This window comes from Vidua chalybeata, chromosome 5 (assembly GCF_026979565.1).
Source record: "Vidua chalybeata isolate OUT-0048 chromosome 5, bVidCha1 merged haplotype, whole genome shotgun sequence".
Taxonomy (NCBI): domain Eukaryota; kingdom Metazoa; phylum Chordata; class Aves; order Passeriformes; family Viduidae; genus Vidua; species Vidua chalybeata.
In genome coordinates this window covers 4596174-4614231 of record NC_071534.1, presented here as the reverse complement: position 1 = coordinate 4614231, position 18058 = coordinate 4596174, and the positions used below count along the sequence as shown (strand labels likewise).

At 41.0% G+C, this 18058-nt stretch overlaps 1 protein-coding gene across 10 annotated transcripts in view; it reads left to right on the top strand.

Annotated features, from left to right (window-relative positions):
• Positions 1-18058, top strand: part of WNK1 (WNK lysine deficient protein kinase 1) — a 98853-nt gene that overhangs the window by 53438 nt on the left and 27357 nt on the right. For 6 of the 10 annotated variants that reach the window (XM_053944220.1, XM_053944216.1, XM_053944215.1 and 3 more), the window contains exons 5-15: positions 844-932; positions 1948-2167; positions 2378-2714; positions 3804-3988; positions 9019-9447; positions 12659-12730; positions 13352-13501; positions 14549-15022; positions 16035-16316; positions 17002-17093; positions 17639-17801. In XM_053944220.1, the coding sequence (XP_053800195.1) occupies positions 844-932; positions 1948-2167; positions 2378-2714; positions 3804-3988; positions 9019-9447; positions 12659-12730; positions 13352-13501; positions 14549-15022; positions 16035-16316; positions 17002-17093; positions 17639-17801 (2493 nt within the window). Of the gene's footprint in view, positions 1-843; positions 933-1947; positions 2168-2377; positions 2715-3803; positions 3989-6995; positions 7268-9018; positions 10240-12658; positions 12731-13351; positions 13502-14548; positions 15023-16034; positions 16317-17001; positions 17094-17638; positions 17802-18058 lie in introns of those variants that run through there. The other 4 variants (XM_053944222.1, XM_053944225.1, XM_053944223.1 and 1 more) reach the window with 3 other exon arrangements.

Below are 18058 nucleotides of genomic sequence, written 5' to 3'. Positions count from 1 at the left end.
AAAATACCACTCTTGGCCGTGATTAAGTGATGAAGCTTGGCTTTCTGCCTAAAATGTTTTTCGGAATTCCCAGATGGTCACATCTCGCAGCATGTTTATTTTACTGTTTTGGATGGTTAATCTTACTTAGGTTTTGTTTTCCTTTTCCCCTGTAGTTTAGTGTGTATTGGAAAAAGGGTTGCTGTGTATTGTGGAAGGGCTTTTTTTGTACAGCCTGTATTGTAAGCTCATTTCCCTGAACTCACAACAGCAGTGATGCAGGAGTGTGGTTTGGGTATAGTAGGGCTTTGCAGGAGAGCCAAGATGCTGGAAGGCTTTTGTTTTTTTTTTTTTTAACACTGGACAAGTTATTTAATGATCCAGTCAGATCATCCTGGGCTAGGGTTTTTCCTGTAAAAAAATTACTTCATATAATGGCAGGTTGGAAACATTTTGGGAAGCAACGGAATGCTTTGAAGTCTGTTAAATTAATCCTTTGGTTTCTGGCATTAGTGTTACATAGGAACCATTTCCTTCCATTCTCAGTCCAGTCTGTGTACTTCCCTCTAACCTGCACAACTTCTATGAAAACTAAAAAGTTCTCTTATCATAACTTGAGCACTTATGTGCCAATGCTCTCTGTTACAGAAACGTAGCTGGGAAATGGAAAGGGGTGTGTGTGGAGCATTTGCAAAAGTCACTAACAAACAAATGAGCAGTAGTACTGGGGTCAGACTTTGCCTCAATTTGCACTAGTTATTTAGGTCAGTTATCTAGAGAGTAAAAATAGGTGGTTTTTCAGCACAATCAAACCTTAAATCAAATGGGCCTTGCAGTTTCTCAGTTGTTACTTCTGTGTTTCAGGGTGTCAAGCCAGCCAGCTTTGATAAAGTAGCAATCCCTGAAGTGAAGGAGATTATTGAGGGATGCATTCGGCAAAACAAAGGTGAAAGGTAAGTACTTGCTTTGCAGATAAAGGTACTAGCTGCTGTCTGAGTCCTTTATGTCCTTTTGATGATATCAAATCCAGTTATTTCGTGGGGTCTTTGTTCTGCTGAAAGTTGGGAAGCCAGTATTTGGCTGATCTTTGGTAGATTCCTATTCAGTGATTGTTTAAGAGGATTAACAGTGTCAGGAAAAGTGCAAATGCCATAGTAACCATCTATGTCAGTTTATTCAGAAATTCTATTGCTTTTATTAAAACTTTGTCCTAATCAGCAGAGTAGTGGAGGACAGTCCTTCTGGGTTTCCAGATATTTGGATTGGTTGGTTGGTTGTTCTGTAATCCTTTGGGATTTTTTGTCCCTTTGATTCTGTTGGTACGATTGATCATTTTGAGGACTCCAGGTTTTAAATTCTTGCTGCTCATTTTTATCCGTATTTTCTGCGAGATGACTTCTGCTTCAGGTGGTTAACTTATGCCATTACAGGAAATCTGTAACTGTGCTGATGGCTTATTTATGGGATTTGTTTTGTTTTCTGCTATTACATGGTTGTTGTTTACTGAATGTTGATTTCAGACTGTTTCAGCTTTTGTCCACCCTTTAGCTGCCCTCTATTCTGTTCAGCACTGATTTTGTTCATTATGTTTATTCATCCCATTTTATTAACTCTTGAAGTTTTACATCTGATGGTGTTGCTGTGTATTTTTAGTTTCAGTTCTTTTTCTTGTTTTTAAACAATTTCATACTTTTTTCTCATTTGAAGTTGATTTGTTCTTGCACATCACTTATTTCTTACCATTTAGTTTAAGCTGTTAACTACAATTGTTAATGATGTGTTTGTAAATCTCGTTTGTACCTTCAGGACAAAGCTTCTAATTACACCCAACAGAATGCACATGAGGTGGTTCAAAACAGCATAAAATTTAGAGAATAAATCAGGGGAGCACCTGGCAAGGTTGTTCCTTAATATTTTATGAAATCCTGGTAGCTGAATGTGCTTTCTACATTCTTTCCCAATATCTAGATATGCTATTAAGGACCTTTTGAATCATGCTTTCTTCCAAGAAGAGACTGGAGTACGGGTAGAACTTGCAGAGGAAGATGATGGAGAAAAAATTGCCATTAAACTCTGGCTCCGAATTGAAGACATCAAAAAGCTCAAGGGCAAATATAAAGATAATGAGGCAATAGAGTTTTCATTTGATTTGGAAAGAGATGTCCCAGAGGATGTGGCACAGGAAATGGTAAGTGCTGGTGGTCTGACAAAGCTCTGGAAGCAGTACTGTTCTGTGACAGTGAAATGTGGTCTGCCAGCCTCTGCTTTCGCTGTTACTGTCTAGAAATAAACGAGTTCACAAGTGTGTAGAAGAGCAGTGCCAGAAAGAGCTTTGTTGTAGCACTCGGACAGGGGCTGTCTGTGGCAGTGTGAATTCTGTGAATGTATCCTCCTTCAGGTGGAGTCTGGCTATGTCTGTGAAGGGGATCACAAGACAATGGCGAAGGCTATCAAGGACAGGGTATCTTTGATTAAGCGCAAGCGAGAGCAGCGCCAGTCGGTGCAAGAAGAACAGGAGAACATACTTCAGGAAGAAGGTAGTCAGAAGCAGCAGCTGGAGCAGCAGCAGCCATCAAGTGCTTCCCAAGCAGGGTCAAAGCATCCCCAGTCTGTCACTGGTACTACTGCTGTCCCTACTGCTTCAGCATCAGTTTCTACACAAGTGGAGCCTGAAGAGCCAGAAGCTGATCAACACCAACAGCTGCAGTTCCAGCAACCCAGTATATCTGTTCTTTGTAAGTGCCTCGGTTCGTTTCTTTAGGAACTCTCGCACTTACACAGTTCCTCCCATTAGTTTTACGTTTTTGGTGAGTACAGCAGTAAATGCCCTAAGATGATGCTGTTTGCCATTGCTGCTGCTGAAGAACAGTAGGCCACTAGAAAGCACAGCAACATAAGATTCATTCCTTTGGCTTAGCTGAACCAAGGCTTGGCACAATTCACAGCCCAGTGTCTTAGCACAAAATGGTTTCCCATTGTTTCAAGGCAATATACTGAGTCAACTGGGGCATCTAAAGCATGAACACACGCCCTTGGTTTTGTCCCTCTTACAGGGACAGTATATTCTTGCCCTGCAGAAGGCTGTATGCTCCTGCACCAGTGCAGATCAGGCTATTAAAACAGCTTACTTGAACCCTTGTTAACTTACATTTAAAGTGGAAACGAGATTAATCTACAAGTAGTTCAGCTCATAATTTCCTTTCTTGAAAAGTCTTAATTTTCTGTTTTACATACTGTACATGAAAAGATGAATTTATAATCCTATCTTTTCTTCTTCTGCTATCCCAGCATTTGAATAAGTATTTGAATAATGATGGAAGATGACAACTTCTGTACTAGAATGATGAAGTTAAAAAGCAAATTACTGTCTGCTCATTAGTTAAACAGGATTTTAAATTATGCCTAGTACACTACTGTGCCTACCTGGTGCATCTGCCAGCCAGCACAACACAACTGTTTTAAATGTCTGTGTAAAATTAAATAAAAATAATGGTTAATAAACCTTGAAAGATCATTCATAGCAATGTGGAATTTAGGTTTCTATTTCTAGTCTAGCCTTTTGTAGGAAATATTGTTTATTCTTAAATATTCTCCCAAAGAATTCCTGAACTGAATAATTTTTTTCAGGGTTTTAGGGGAAGGCATAATGGAGGAAAAAAAGATTTTAAAATCAGCTTAAATATTACAAGAGGTAAAATGCTAAAAAAGGTCCATGTGACATGGCACAAAAATCAATTTAATATTTGATCAGTTATAGGATCTTTGAAATTTTAAATCCAGACAACAGTTCTTGAAATGCAGATTTTTATCCTTAACTTTTGCAGCTGATGGAACAGTTGACAGTGGCCAGGGGTCATCTGTGTACACTGAATCTGTGAGCAGTCAGCAGACTGTGTCCTATGGTTCCCAGCATGACCAGTCAGTCTCAAGCACTGGAGTCCAGGGATACCCAGCTTCAGTTGGCCAAGTGCAGTCCCAGCAGCATGGAGGTTATCAGCCACCTGCAGCGGTAAGCCAGACCTTACAGCACTGCCAGTGCATGGAATTACTTGGTTTTGTATGTCTGTTGAAAGGTGAGAGGAAATCTGCCAGGCCATCTTCCATGTATGTTTTATTTTGCATAGGATACAGATTCTACATGGGAGGAGTTCAGGGGCTTTTTTTTTGCAAGAGGAGGAGGGGAAAGTGCAAGAGCGTCTTTGCCTTTCAAGCTTTTATTTAATCTTGACTGCAGTTAAGCAGAATAATGGGTTAGTAATTTTTGTGAATGGAAGTAACATCCTCAGAACAAGACTACCTCTTGAAAATAAGCATTTAATCTTGCTTGGGAAGGTGGTGTGTGTATGTGTATATGAAGTTACCAGGGATCAAGCTGCTGGTTTAGTTTGAAGAAGGGATTAGAGTAATTGAAGCCACTGTATGAAATTGCTGTATGTGTTCTGTGAGACTTTGATTACAGATTTTGCAGGTAAGACATTTTTTGACTGTTACAGAATGTTGCATGTGAGAACTCCAGACTGAAGACCCCACATCCTTGTTCCCAGTTTTATTTCTAGCTTGTGTTGATTTGCTCATCATGTGTATTCCTTTTCCCTGGAAAGTCTGCACTGGGCACAAATACTTTTCCTACTATGTTCATTTGTGTTGCCCTTTTATTTTGGTATGTTTTTTCCTTGGTATGTTTTTAGATCTGAGTAAGAGAGTATGCAGAAATCTATTCTAATTCTGGAGTAGAACTTCTGCTACTTTTATATTGTCTTCAGTGGTTCCCTTGTCGCTTGTTTTTTACACAAATAAAAATCCAAGATTGAGGCAGACATTATGGTATAATGCAGTAACACCATAAAGGGGGAGATGTGACACTTAAGATTGAGGTTCCTCACTTCTGTACCTGTTGTTGTAGCCTTTATTACAGAATCACTGGTGTAACTAGGATTTTGGCAAACAGGCTGCTATCACCCACAATCAAAGCATCTCCATCTTTTTCAAAGACTCTTAACCTGAGGTGTGTGGTATTGTTAGTCCTTGATGATGAGTTCTTAATCCCTCTAAATAAGCTGCTCTTCTGGGTAAGCCATATTTTGGAGTGTGGGCACATACTGGGCCAGAAGCCATGTCACTCTCTTGGGATGGCTGGCTTCCAGGTTGAAAGACTAGAATCTTTTGGGAGGAGGAGGGAGAAGAAGCATCTGATAAAGGCATAGCTAAGCTGTGTAGTTTGCTGCAAAAACGTGCTCAATGCTGTATGATGACAACAGTGGTACCAGGAGGCTGGCAGACTACAGGGACTACTAACCCTTTGTTGGGAAGGGGCTGACAGGTCAAACTTACATTGACAACTGAAGAAATGGCCTTAAAAAGAATCACAGAATGCAATTTGATCAGGACAAGAACAAGGCTGGTGCTTAAACTGGAATAATCAGCTACACAAGTATATAATGAGTAACCACTGGCTAGGCAGCCATTTTGCAAAATAAATTATAAAAAAGTCAGGGATTACATTGGACCACAAGCTGGACATGGTCAAAAACATCATGCTGTCATGAAAAAGGCAAACATCTCATTATATGAAATAGTAGTTCTGCTCTTGGCTATTGGTAAGTCTATCCTGGACACCTTGAGTGAATTGGAGGGTGGCTTGGGAGAAAATTCAGATGAGACTGTTAAAAAAACCCAGGAGAAATACAAAAAATGTGGTTTATGTGGGAAGACTGAAATAATTGAGTCTATGCAAGATAAGCTTGAGGAGAGAGAAAGCTGTAAAAGGCTGCTATGAAATTAGGAGAGGCTGATCAGGTCACAACATTGTTGTTAGATAGAATAAGGAATGATAAGCCTAAATTTTAGCTTGGAATTATTGTTTGGGAAGGGATTTATTTAATACTCAAGAAAGATAGATAAGTATTGTAGTTTCCATCAATGCAGATGTTTCTGAACTATTCAGATAAATTAGAGTCAGGAATGATGTGTAACTACTCCTGCCTTGGAATAGGTGAAGATATATTTAGTTAACCATTTGAGTTCTTTTCTACCTCTCTCCCAAACTTTTAATCAATTTAGCAAGATTTCTCAAAACAGAAATCTTGAAAGTCAGATCTCCACTGAATATCTTGCTGTTTTCTCTCTGTAGGTCTGTATTTGATTTTAGTTAGTTTAAGATATTGTGGATTACCTCCATAAGAAGTGTATACTGCCTCTTTAAAAATAGCATGTTTCCATTCATTAAAAAAACCTACAACAAAACACAATACACCCCCCCCCCCAAAAAAAAAAAAAAGCAATAACAAAAGCCCCTGAATCAAAAAATGAAAACCCCACCTCAAAACTTTATTTTGTTTCTTCTGATTTGATTGGATTTTGACCTGTGGCCTTCTGGATTGTGGCAAAATTACAAAATCCTGATGTTTTTATTGGCCCAGCATCTGGAAGATGCCTGTCTAAGTCTAATTTTACAGAATTTTCCACAGATTAAAATAAAATTTTTCCACAGTTCATGTTGTAGAAGGTGCAAGGTTTAAATTTTTATGGTAATGTTTCAGTTAATAAAGAGCCAGCTGCATACATTTACTTCATAATTCAGGCAGAGGAAGAACTGGGTGACACCTGTAAACACACATTCACTCTAAAAACTCAGTGTTTGAAAGCTCATTAGTATCTAAGTTTTTATTTCTCAGACTACCAGGTGCTTTGAGGACACACACTATGAGCTGTGTCTTGTGGCCTGAGAGAAAACATTCTCTGTCTGATCTGCCTTCCACGTGCTTCTAGTAAGGGTTCTAGGGAGCTCTCCACACTGCTCAGTAACCTAAGGCAAACTCGGCTCCTCAGAGGTGCACACAGCCTGTTCCCAGTGTGTCTTGGCATTCATTCAGCATTCTCATATCTTGTGGTACCACATATTAGTCAATATTGGGCCTTCCATTGTCTATCTTAATTTCTTTTCTACCTCATTATAGTTTTTGCTGGTTTTGTTATTACTTTTTTTTTTTTTTTAAGTGTTCAATTCTTAACTTTTGTTTTCCTCCTTTAGCCTCAACGTGGTCGTAGCATGTCAGTTTGTGTCCCCCACCTTCCTGCTCTTCCCTGTATGTCCTGCATCCCTCTCAGTGCTCCTTGCACCCCACCACCAGCGCTGTCTGCACCTTTTTCTCCTTTCTACCTTCGGACTGTCCCTGAAGAAACCTTTGCAGAAAAACTTTCTAAAGCCTTGGAAAGTGTCCTGCCCATGCACTCTGCCTCTCCACGCAAGCATCGACGCTCCAGCCTGCCCTCCCTCTCTGTCAGTCCTGTATGTGTTACCATTTGCCTCCTGGCACAGTAAGATAAGTTATCATTAAATACATCCTGGGCTCTGGGCATTTTTAAAGGGAGAAATTGAAAAGTCAATTCCTTATACTGTGCTGCTGGAATGTTGATTTTGTTATTTTTATTTATTTCTATGAAGCAGTACTGGTAAACATTATCAAACAGTGGCTGACTGCTTGTTTCTTATCTTTTAGGACAATATAAATGTAAATTACCCAGTTGTACCACAGAAGGTAAAGGGAAGACTAGTTCTTAATACCCAAAGTCAGAAGACTTATTTTTCAACTTCTTAGTAAACACTGAATGTTAATTAAGCCCTTCACAAAACAACAAGCTTTTAAAGCCTGATTGTTGTGGCTGCTTATTCTTAAAGCTTTGGCTAGCTGTGATAGTGATATTAGATATTTAGAGTGTGAATACTTTTGAGGTATTTTTTGTAAATCCTTATCAGAAACACAACTTCAACTTCTTCTTAATGGGAAGAAGCAGTAGTTTTATATTTCTTAGAAAGTCAGATGCAAAGATAACGTTCAATAGAAGAGAGAGATTCTTTTCCCTTTTGAGCTTCAGTTTACACAAGATAAATTTTGAGAAGCATTTTTGTATAAATGAAGTGATTGGAATCAGGTTTAGGACATAAAGGTATCTATAGGACCTTTTCTTTAGTGTCTATCAATATGGAAATTTGCTGCTGCTTTTCTGGACAAAAGAGGCTGGGGAGAAAGTAAACAATGTGGAAACAGCAACTTGAAAAACTCATAAATGCCATTTGTCTTGAGCAGTATACTTACTACTGACTCCTACAATTTTTTTTTCCATTAGGGAAGAGAATACATGGTCTATGGGCATACTGCAGGAAGAGATGAAAATATGCAAAACTACTAAATTGTTTGATGTTCTTACATAGAACTCTCTTTAGTGAAATATTCCCTACAACTCTTAAAAAAGATGAGCCTCCTCTGAAGTAGTACCTCAGATGGAGTGGAATTGCCTGAGGACTCTGCTGTTATTAAAGCTGTGAATGTTTTATTGCCCAGGCAAGAGCTAAGTTTGTTTCAATATATGCTAATTCTTTATATGAAAAGGTATGATTATAAGTGATTAAATGATGTTTTTGGCTTACAAAATATGATATTAAATGCTATTTTAAAATGATAAATTGTGATTAATTTAATCAGCTTATTATTAATTTAATCAAGTTAAATGATATTTTGTCTTACAAAATATTTCCTTTTGTCTTTTTGGATAGCATACAGGACACTAGCACTGTGGATTTTGTATTGGAAAATATTAACATCTGATGTCATCTTCTGAGTGCAAATTAGAGGCTCTGCATTATTGCTGTTCTCAAGTTCTGAATTTCATATTCCACATATGGCAGTGACCTCAGGGGTTTGATTGGATTTCAAGCACTGATCACAATGGATAGGCCATAACAATAAGTCTCATTCCATTGTCAGGAGCAAAATTGGTTTCTTTTTGTGAACTATTGGAATTGAACTGGAAAAGCAGCTCTAACACCAGCAAATATTCCCAATTGTAGCTATGCCTGCCATGGATGTATTTAATGGATATTAACAACTCACCTAAATTTCCTAAGTACTGTATGTTTTTGACCATGAATTGAGTATAAATTCTATAAAGTTACTTCACAGAACTGCCTAGTGAACTGTGCATGTTGATGTACTTTCACTTTTAATGTATGAATTACCTGTCTTGTTCATGTCAATACAGCCTCAGCATCCTCGTGGGGGAACACCACCGTTCCCAGATTCACAGATATTTTTCCCAACCGTTCATGAACGGCCGGTGTCTTTCTCACCACCACCTGTCTGCCCGCCGAAGGTGGCAATTGCTCAGCGGCGCAAGAGCACTTCATTTTTGGAAGCCCAAACTTGCCACTTCCAGCCATTGCTGAAGACTGGCCAGAGTTTAGTTCCACCTGGTGGTAGTCCCACCAATTGGACTCCAGAGGCATTTGTTATGCTGGGCACAGCAGCTCAGAGAGTCGCTGGAGAGCCTCTGCATGTGCAAGTTAATCCCGTGTTTGAGCAAGCTCCTGTCCACAGTGACTATAGATCTGGACCAACACCTCCAGAGGATGCTCACTACAGGATGCATCCAGAAGCTGTGTATTTGGTGGGCATGCACTATCCATCACAGGTATCGGAGCAGTATGATCAAGTAGCTTATAACTGTCACGTGACTGAACAGCATTTGAAGCAGGTCTCTGAGTCAAACCATGGGCAAGGTGGTCCTCCACAAAGCTCTGTGTTCGACTTTCAATCGGGGCAAACATATCTGGCAAGACATGTTCAGAACCTGAGGCTGGATTCTGGGATGGGTCCCCTTTCTCCATTATCCAGTGTTTCAGCTCCCTTGAGTGCAGAGCCAGCTCAGATGACGTTCCACCAGGTATTTGTTCCGCACTCAGCCCCGGCTGTGCTCTCTCACAGCGCTGACGGCAGAGCGAGCTGTGTCTTTGAGTTCCATGTGCACACACAGAGCTCTGCTCCGGCAGAAGGGGCAGCTTTACCCCCGCGGGCCTACAGAAGTCGCCGGGGCTCTATGGAGACCAGCCATGAGGAGTCCACCCAAGGCTTAGGGTCGCATGGTCGGCTTCAGCCTGTGACAGAAGAGCACTGTAACTATCTTGGTGCTGGGGTAGCGGGTCCCAGAGGGGGCTCTGCCAGGCGCAGCTGGCCAGAAGGAAGCCCAGAATACTCCAGTGATTCCTCACAGCTGACTTCCTCTGACACTGGTGATTTCCAGTCTCCCCCCGCTACAGGGGGATCATCTTCTGCTTTCGGTTCAGACTTCTCATTGCCCATTGTTCAGCTGCCTCAGAAGGTGTTGCAGGAGTCGCAGCTCTTCATCTGCTTCCCCAAGGGAGCCTCAACTCAGCAGGCCTTGTCCACCTCGCTTTCATCAGGACCACCTGCATCCTATCCTCAGGTTACAGGAGCAAACCCTTCCACAATTGCACTGCTTTTTATAAGTCATACTAAAAGGGAAACCTTGCTTTTAGACCTGCTCCATGTGGTTCTAAGAATTAGCATTCATGGGGGTGACTTTCCACCAAGTCTATACTAGGATCTCTTTAACTTAACCAGGTTGCTATGAAATAATGAGGCATTAGCAACCATCTGGTCTGTGTTCAGATTTGGCTGAAATATTGGTAGGGCTTTGTGTTAAAAGTAAAAAATGGTCAGTGTTCCTGCTGGGACTAGCTGTTCTTTTGGTGAGAGATTGCTGGAGTACCAAATTGGCTTTTAAACAGTGGTTTTAATGAAATGTATCTTCTCCACACTTGGAATCACTAGTGGTAGTACAACTTGCTTTGTGTTTCTGTTGCTGCTCTTTAGCCATTTTAATGTGTTGCTTGAAGTTGAACTTTCATACAAATGTTTCATTAGACAACAAGGTTGTCCAAAATGCAAGAGCTTTTTCTAGACTTGGGGAAAGAAAGTCGGAAGAGAGGAATGGGAGGAGCTGTGTTATGTATGTGTACATAGATTTAGAAATGTATTTGTTGAAGAAGTATTGAAGAAGCTAAACAGGCTGAGTAGTTAATGAATGGCACAAACAACTCTTGCTAGTTGGTACTGCCACACCCTGTAAGCCTTATGTGGTGTCCTTTTAAATAGCAAAATTTGAGGCCTGAAGCTTAGTTTGGAGATGTGTTTATCAGCATATGTGGTATCTGCATTTGCAATGGTCACTTTTCTGTACACTGTGAGGTGTGTGTCTATACATTGTGTCTGCACTCCTAGTCTGAAGTCTCATAACTTTCTGTGAAAAGAGAGGATTTACTTTAAGTAGACTTCTCTCTTACCTCTTTTGTCCTTGGAATTAGGGGCTTTAACATTTTAGTTACTGGAGTATTAGTAATCTTGAGATTTGTGTGAAGGAGAATCATTTTGCTCTGTGTGTTAAGTTCAAGAACTAAGTATTTGAGGCTTTCTGTAAGGGATATTAAAGGTGTTTTAGTAAAGCTGGAACAGCTTTCATCACTAGTCTAATAGGTGACAATTGCTGTGCTGTAGAATTTATAGAATGAATCTCCTACTCAAGAGAACTCAAGAACTTTGAAAACTTTTTTCTCCATAAACCTTTGTTAAACTCAGGAGGTAAATTCTGATGGATATAAAATACATATGCAAAACAAAAAAAAAGAGGTTACTTCTTTTGCAGAATCTAAGTTCTGGGATCTTTTATCCAATTCATTAGAAGATTAGAATTTGAAACCCAAACTGAGTCAACTTGAACACATGTTACAGCAGTGGGGTGTAGCACATGTATAGATCCCAGCCTGAAGCTTCTAAAACAGCAAAGAAAAAAATGGTTCTCTTCATTGGTAGTCTGCTTTCCCCAAAGTTTCCATAATTAGAAAAGTATGGAATTTTAACAGACATGTTCCTGATGAGCTTCTGCAAGCTCAGTGATCACAGCATTAAGGAATTTTCATAGATATTTCTGATATGATGCATATGCACCAGATATGCTTCTTACAAAGGCAGTTCACCCAAGTGGTGCATGCTCAGGCAGCTCATCTGGAGGTCTTTGTCTAGTTCTCTCCCAGGAGCTGATAAAGAAATACAGTTGTCACAAAAACAATATTGCAGATCCTGGGATCTGATAAAAAAATTTCAGCCACAAAGATAGTAATGAAAGTCCATTCCATTTTCCTTTGCATCTTCCACATTCATTTGTATGCCAGTCATCCATTTTTTTCGTTGCTTGCTCAAAAATTCTGTCTTAGCTAGAATGTTAACCCTCATATTCCTCCATATCTGATTCTTGGTAACCTTTGAATGGTAGTGACTCTGGAAATGATTATTAGCCTGTGTTTTGACATGCCTCTCAAAGGAAACTCTTGACATTTATGTGTACTGGGTACTTTGTAATTGGTCTAGAATTCTGTATATCTTCTTGCTTGGTTTTTTTTTTATGGATAGTTTTATTCCCATGTAGCCTTTTTTATTGCCCCACCTGTCTGTGTTTGGAACACATGTAAAGGTAAAACTTAATGCATCTATTTCCAGTTACCATACCAAGGCATCCTGCTCTTAAAGCATCACCAGTGGAAGAAGAAGCTGGTAGGCTGATCTGTCTCATGTTGAGGGGCACGTGGGTTGCAGAGTCCTTCTCTATTAGTTATTTTGGAAGACTTAAAATGACGTTCAGAACTCCTCCAGATTGCTCTGCTTTATTCTGGTTGTCATAATGGAATTTGGCCAGAAGGTCTGCTTGCCTAAAAGGACAAGCTAGAAACCTATTCCAACCAGATAATTCCAGGCAGAAATTATCTTAGCTGCCTGCAGCAGAAACCATAGAGTATTTCTCAGCTGATTCTCTTCTTTTTTCCCTCCAGACACAGGTGCAAGGCCAGCCAGCCTCAAGCAATGCTGCGGTGCCATCCCAGCCTACTCAACACACTCAGCAGGTAGGATCACACTTCCTAAACTCAGGACTGAAGTACTCATAGTATAGAATTTTGATGACTCTTTTAAGAGCAATTGTCTACTTCTATCACCATTTGACCCATAGTTTTGCAGCAAAGGAATCCTTTGGTTCTCACCCAGTCTAACATGCTATGAGATACACATTGACTTTTTGACATTTATTTTTAAAATCATGTTAATACTTGTTTTCCCATGCCTGTCTTCCCCTACTTCCACCTAACCTTGCAGTGGTGGTCCTGTTCAAGGGGAGACATATCAGGACTTGCAGGTTAGACTGTCTAGACAGGCAAACTTCATTCTCATGATTTCTTCTAACTGGAAATTCAGTCTGCAACATTCTCTTAACTGCCTTGTCTTCCTTTATAGAATCTTCATTCTTGGTTTCACAGGTGAAAGAGTTCTCTTGCAAGATTTGGTGTCATTAATGGAATTGTATTAGTAATGCTAATAAGAAATTGTTAAAGCTTAACTGACTTGGCATATTCTGAAGAACCACTGATATCACTCAGGAGAGAGTAAAAAGCAGAATTTAAGTAGGATATGCTTTAAAAAAATCCTCTGCTGGGGGGTAATATAGCTTCTTCCTCTTTTTCCTGCTACAGAGTGCACAGCAGCCAGCCTCTTCCCAACAGCCTGGACAATACCAGCTGCAGCAGCCCTCAGTTTCTGCCAGCACCACTCCTGCACAAACTGTCTCTCAAACTCAAACTTCACAGATCATGCCAATGCCTCAGGCAGCACCTGGGACACAGGTAAACAAAATTCTTTCTAGCAGAAGATTTTTTTTTTTCTTCTTCATAGCTGGTAGATTCAATATGCTACTGCTTTCACTTTTGTCATCTTTCCTAATGGTTTCAAAACATTCATCCAAACAAGAGTATTCTTATTGTACTGTAACTGTCAGTTTTGTTGAAAATGTGTTGGAAACCCTTTTACACATGGCAGTGGTGAGTAATTTGAGGGGAGGAGAGCACTTCCACACACCAAGATCTTTCAATTGTCAAAAATATCAGGAAGCATATTGATGAATGGTGTATTGTGAACGGATTTTCAGGAACTTGTCACTTCTCTGTTTCCCATCCACTGTCTATCTTCTGCACCATTACATGTGTAAAACATACTCACTTATTTAGGTAGTGAGCTATAGGACTCCTTTCTTCATTCTGTCATCTTTCTTACTCAGCTCTTCTCCTTTACTTCCTAATAAAGAAGCTTCTGTTACTGAATATTGCTTCATTTTGGCTCATATCTCTGTTGAATGTGTGAGCCGCAATTTTGTTTTTAAAATTATTGTTTTGTTGCTTGTTCATCTAAACTGCCTTTCCAGTTGCATTGTTTGCTGGCTTTAATTGATGTATTCCCTGCCATTCTCTGAATGCTGGCACAGTGGATTTTAATTCTCCTTTGCTTTAGTCCCCATACTCAAAGCTGGCAGATTTGTTGTAGGATTTGCACTTCTTTGCTGTAAGAAGGCAGGCTTGGGTCTGGGGACAGAGTTGAGGAGAATTTGATTATGTTTATGCACAAATCAGTGCTTCAGGGTATTCAAATGCTGCTCTTTCACCCTCTGTGGGTGTCTGTTTCAAGAGCCTGTTGAGCCCTTCAAGGGAAGTGTTGCAAAGTGAGGACTGTTTGGAACTCCAGCCAGCTTCCCAGCCACTCTGCCAACTGTGCTCCCCAGCCACTTTAACAGAGTGCTGTAACTTGAATAATGCTTTCTTTGACTAATGTGTAAAACTCTGCTTTCCGCAACCCTGCTTTAAAAAAAAAATCTATCTCTATTTTCTTTACCTCCCCAGCTTCCTGTTTCCCAACCAGTGTCGATCATCCAAGGCGAGCCTCAATTACCTGTTGCAGCATCTTCTCTCCCTCAGCCTTCAGTTGCCCCATCAGTCCCCATTGGCTCTCATTTTCTACCCATGGGACAGGCCTTGCCAACTTCCGTGGTTCCCCAGTTCCCAGTGTCTCAGTTGCCTGTAGCAGCTCCTCATGTGACAGTGGCTCAGCCAGGTTTCCAGTCGCTGCCCATTTCAATGGCAGCTGGCATGAATCAGCCACTGCTCACACTGGCCACGTCTGCTGCGGCAGCCGCTGTTCCTGTAGGACCGAGCGTTGTCCCTAGCCAGCTTCCCACACTGATGCAGCCTTTGGCTCAGCTGCCCAGCCAGGTTCTCCCGCAGCTCCTGCAGCCGCCTGTCCAGGCCGTGGGATTGCCAGTCAGCATTGGACAAGCTGCTGAAGCTTCACTTCCTGCTGGAGATGCTCTTTACCAGGTATTGTTGCAAGCCAGCAGACCTCTTCTCCGCATTTTTGCCCGTTCCTCTAAGGTACCAGATCTGAGCTGTGTGCCCTAGCCAGCTCACTTCTCACATGAGAGCCATTAAGCCACTAGAATAAATTCTGTTGTGCAGTAAAGAACCATTTTAAGGAGGAGAGAAGAAAAAAAGTCCTTGGACAACCATGGGTTTTAAATTTTTGGCATTGGAATTTGTCTAAAATGACAGAATCATAGTGCAGTGCTTTGTTCAACCACTGTGTGAGAGAGGACAGCTATATATTAATGAGATCTGTCAGCTTGGGGAAAAAGAAAATAAGAAATTGTAACTTTAAAAATAGGAGATATGTGTTGGAAAGAAAATCAGTGGCAGCATATAAAACAATGTCAGTATTTCATTCCAAGCCTGGGAAGGGGCAGGACAGGGAATTTGTAGAAATCAGTAAGGCAGCATGGATCTTGGATGTGACGTAAGTACCTGGTGCTGGTTGTGAACGGCTGGACTGGTGGGCACAGACTGCTTCAGTGACTTTGTGATCACTCACTGTAAAAGTGGCAACCTGAATGATGATTAAAGTGTTCCTTGCTTCTGGGTCAGCTCATTACGAGAGGACGGGAAAAACACAAGAGTGTTTTTGCTATTTAATCTCAAGAATCAGCAGCAGTTGTATAACATCTGAGCCGTAGTTGTTCAGCCTGAAATTTCTTCAAGCTCATTTCTAATCTCAGGCTTTAAAATCTTAAGCTATATAGGCAGCTGCAGAAGTTGGGAGATGAAGATTGTTTTGTGTGAGACTTGGGACTGCGAGTGGGAATTTGTTCAGGCATGGTGACTTACATGCTGGCTGCAGGAGCAGTTTGCTCCACTCCTTTGGGAAGATTTTGGGAGTGCTTGAACAAGTCCAGAAGGTTGGAACGTGTCCCTGGAACTGATATTTTTTTTTTATTACTGTCTTGCTTCCTAATTAGCTCTGCTGTTCACTGACTTGATTCCCTCGTTTCTGTTACAGGGCTTCCCATCTCGGCTGACACCGCAATACCCGGGGGACTCCAACGTTCCACCTTCCTCGGCTGTGGCCTCTGCCAGTATTCCTTCTGCTGTGCTGTCCCCTCCCTTGCCCACAGATGCAGTGGCCCAGTCAGGGTACCTTGCTCCTGTTGTGCAGCCATATGGGGAACAGAATGTTATCGTTTCCATGGGCAGCCTGGGAGGACAGGTTCAGGTGCCCCAGCCTCCTGTGAGTTTAGCACAACAGGCCTCATCTGCCTCCTCACAGCAGGCAGTTGTGGAGGTAAATATATGGAATATAATGTAACAATAGATTTTGGATGTTTGACTCTGCAACAGTGTATCTATGTGGGGAATTAATCCCTCCTGTGCTTGTCTTCAGTTGGAAGTTAATATTTCAAATTACCTTTTTCTTACAGCAGAATGTCATGCCAATGTGGGGACCTTGTTGCCACTGGTTGTTCTGTTGGGAAGTGAGTGTGCATCCTGCAGGGAAAAAGCAGTAAAACACTTCACTTCTTGCTAGTACTGTAGAGCATTTTTGCCATATCAAAGACAAGCTGCAATCGATAGCCTTTGAGAATCTGTCATTATGCCTATTCCCTGCAGCGTGGTTCTTGCAGGGAGAATTGGAATTGTCTCTGTGTTCTGTATTGGCTTGCCTTTTGCACAAACTGTTAGTAAAACTGTGACTGCATGGCCAGCTGTAATGACATGTGGCAGTAGAAAGGATGTGTGGCTGGTTTCCTCTCCTCACCCCTCCTCAGATGACATTTTGCTTCACTGCAGTTTGCTCTAGAGTATTTTGTAAACTAAGGCTATCCTAGATGCCAGCTCTTCAAACTTCTAAAAAGGCAGAGCTTTCAGCTTTACAACTGGTTTGGGAGGAAACACTGAAGACTACTGGGTTGCCTGAAGAGGAACTGTACTCTTTGGGGGGGTTCTTGATTGTAGGTTTCTATCCATAGGGTACTCAGGGAGTCTCACAGACTGCTTCTTCAGAGACTCTTCCAGCAACGCAGCCTGCTCAGTCTACCCCTTTGGCCTCTTCTATGGATAGGTGAGCACTGCTTCTTTTCACCAAACTGAGTTTCAATCTCATGTGTTAGATTATAATTCCATGGATAATCTTTAGATATATTTTCTCACCAGGTGTATTTCTTTTCCACTGGGGATGTTCTTGAGGATGTGATAAACTAAAGTTCCTAGAGGAAAAACAGGGTCATGAAGGGTGGAGTATGTTATGTGGAGTATTTCATGGAGGGAATAAGTAAGGTTGTGTATAGTGATTAACTTTATTTGTCATGCCTAATGGATTATAAGTGATAGGTTTTTTTGTCCTTTTAGCACTTAAGCAGAATTCAAACTCCAAATAGCTTGAAGACATAAAATAGATTTGTACAACTCAGCTTTCAAGAGGCGTAGCAAAATAATTACAATTAGAATTCCTATTGAGGCAACCCGAAGTGTTGACAGAACTGTTTTCCTCTACTCGATGATTCACACACATCTACCACTTCCCAGAACAGAATATGTGGTTGGTTGGAGCATTGTTGCAGTCATGGAATGCACGGAAGCTAACAAGAAGTTGCGTTTTGTTTCTAGTGCACATTCTGATGTTGCTTCAGGATTGAGTGATGGCAACGAGAATGTCCCAGCTTCCAGTGGAAGGCACGAAGGGAGGACAACGAAACGTCACATGCGGAGGTCTGTCCGCAGCCGCTCTCGCCATGAGAAGACTTCTAGGCCGAAACTGAGAATTCTAAATGTGAGTATTTTTTATTTTAGGGACAGTTCAGTAGTAATGATGTGTTTTTAAGCCTCTACAAGCATTCCAAATATCATCTATGAAGAGCTTTTTGGAGCATTAGATATGGCAAACTGACTTGCTAAGCTACCAGTGGTTCCACAGACTATTCCAGAATATTCGATGTATCCTCAGACGAAAATCATGCTCTACATGGTACCATTTATTAGACCGGAATGATAGAACATGTTTGTATTATACCAGTACTGTTAGTTTGT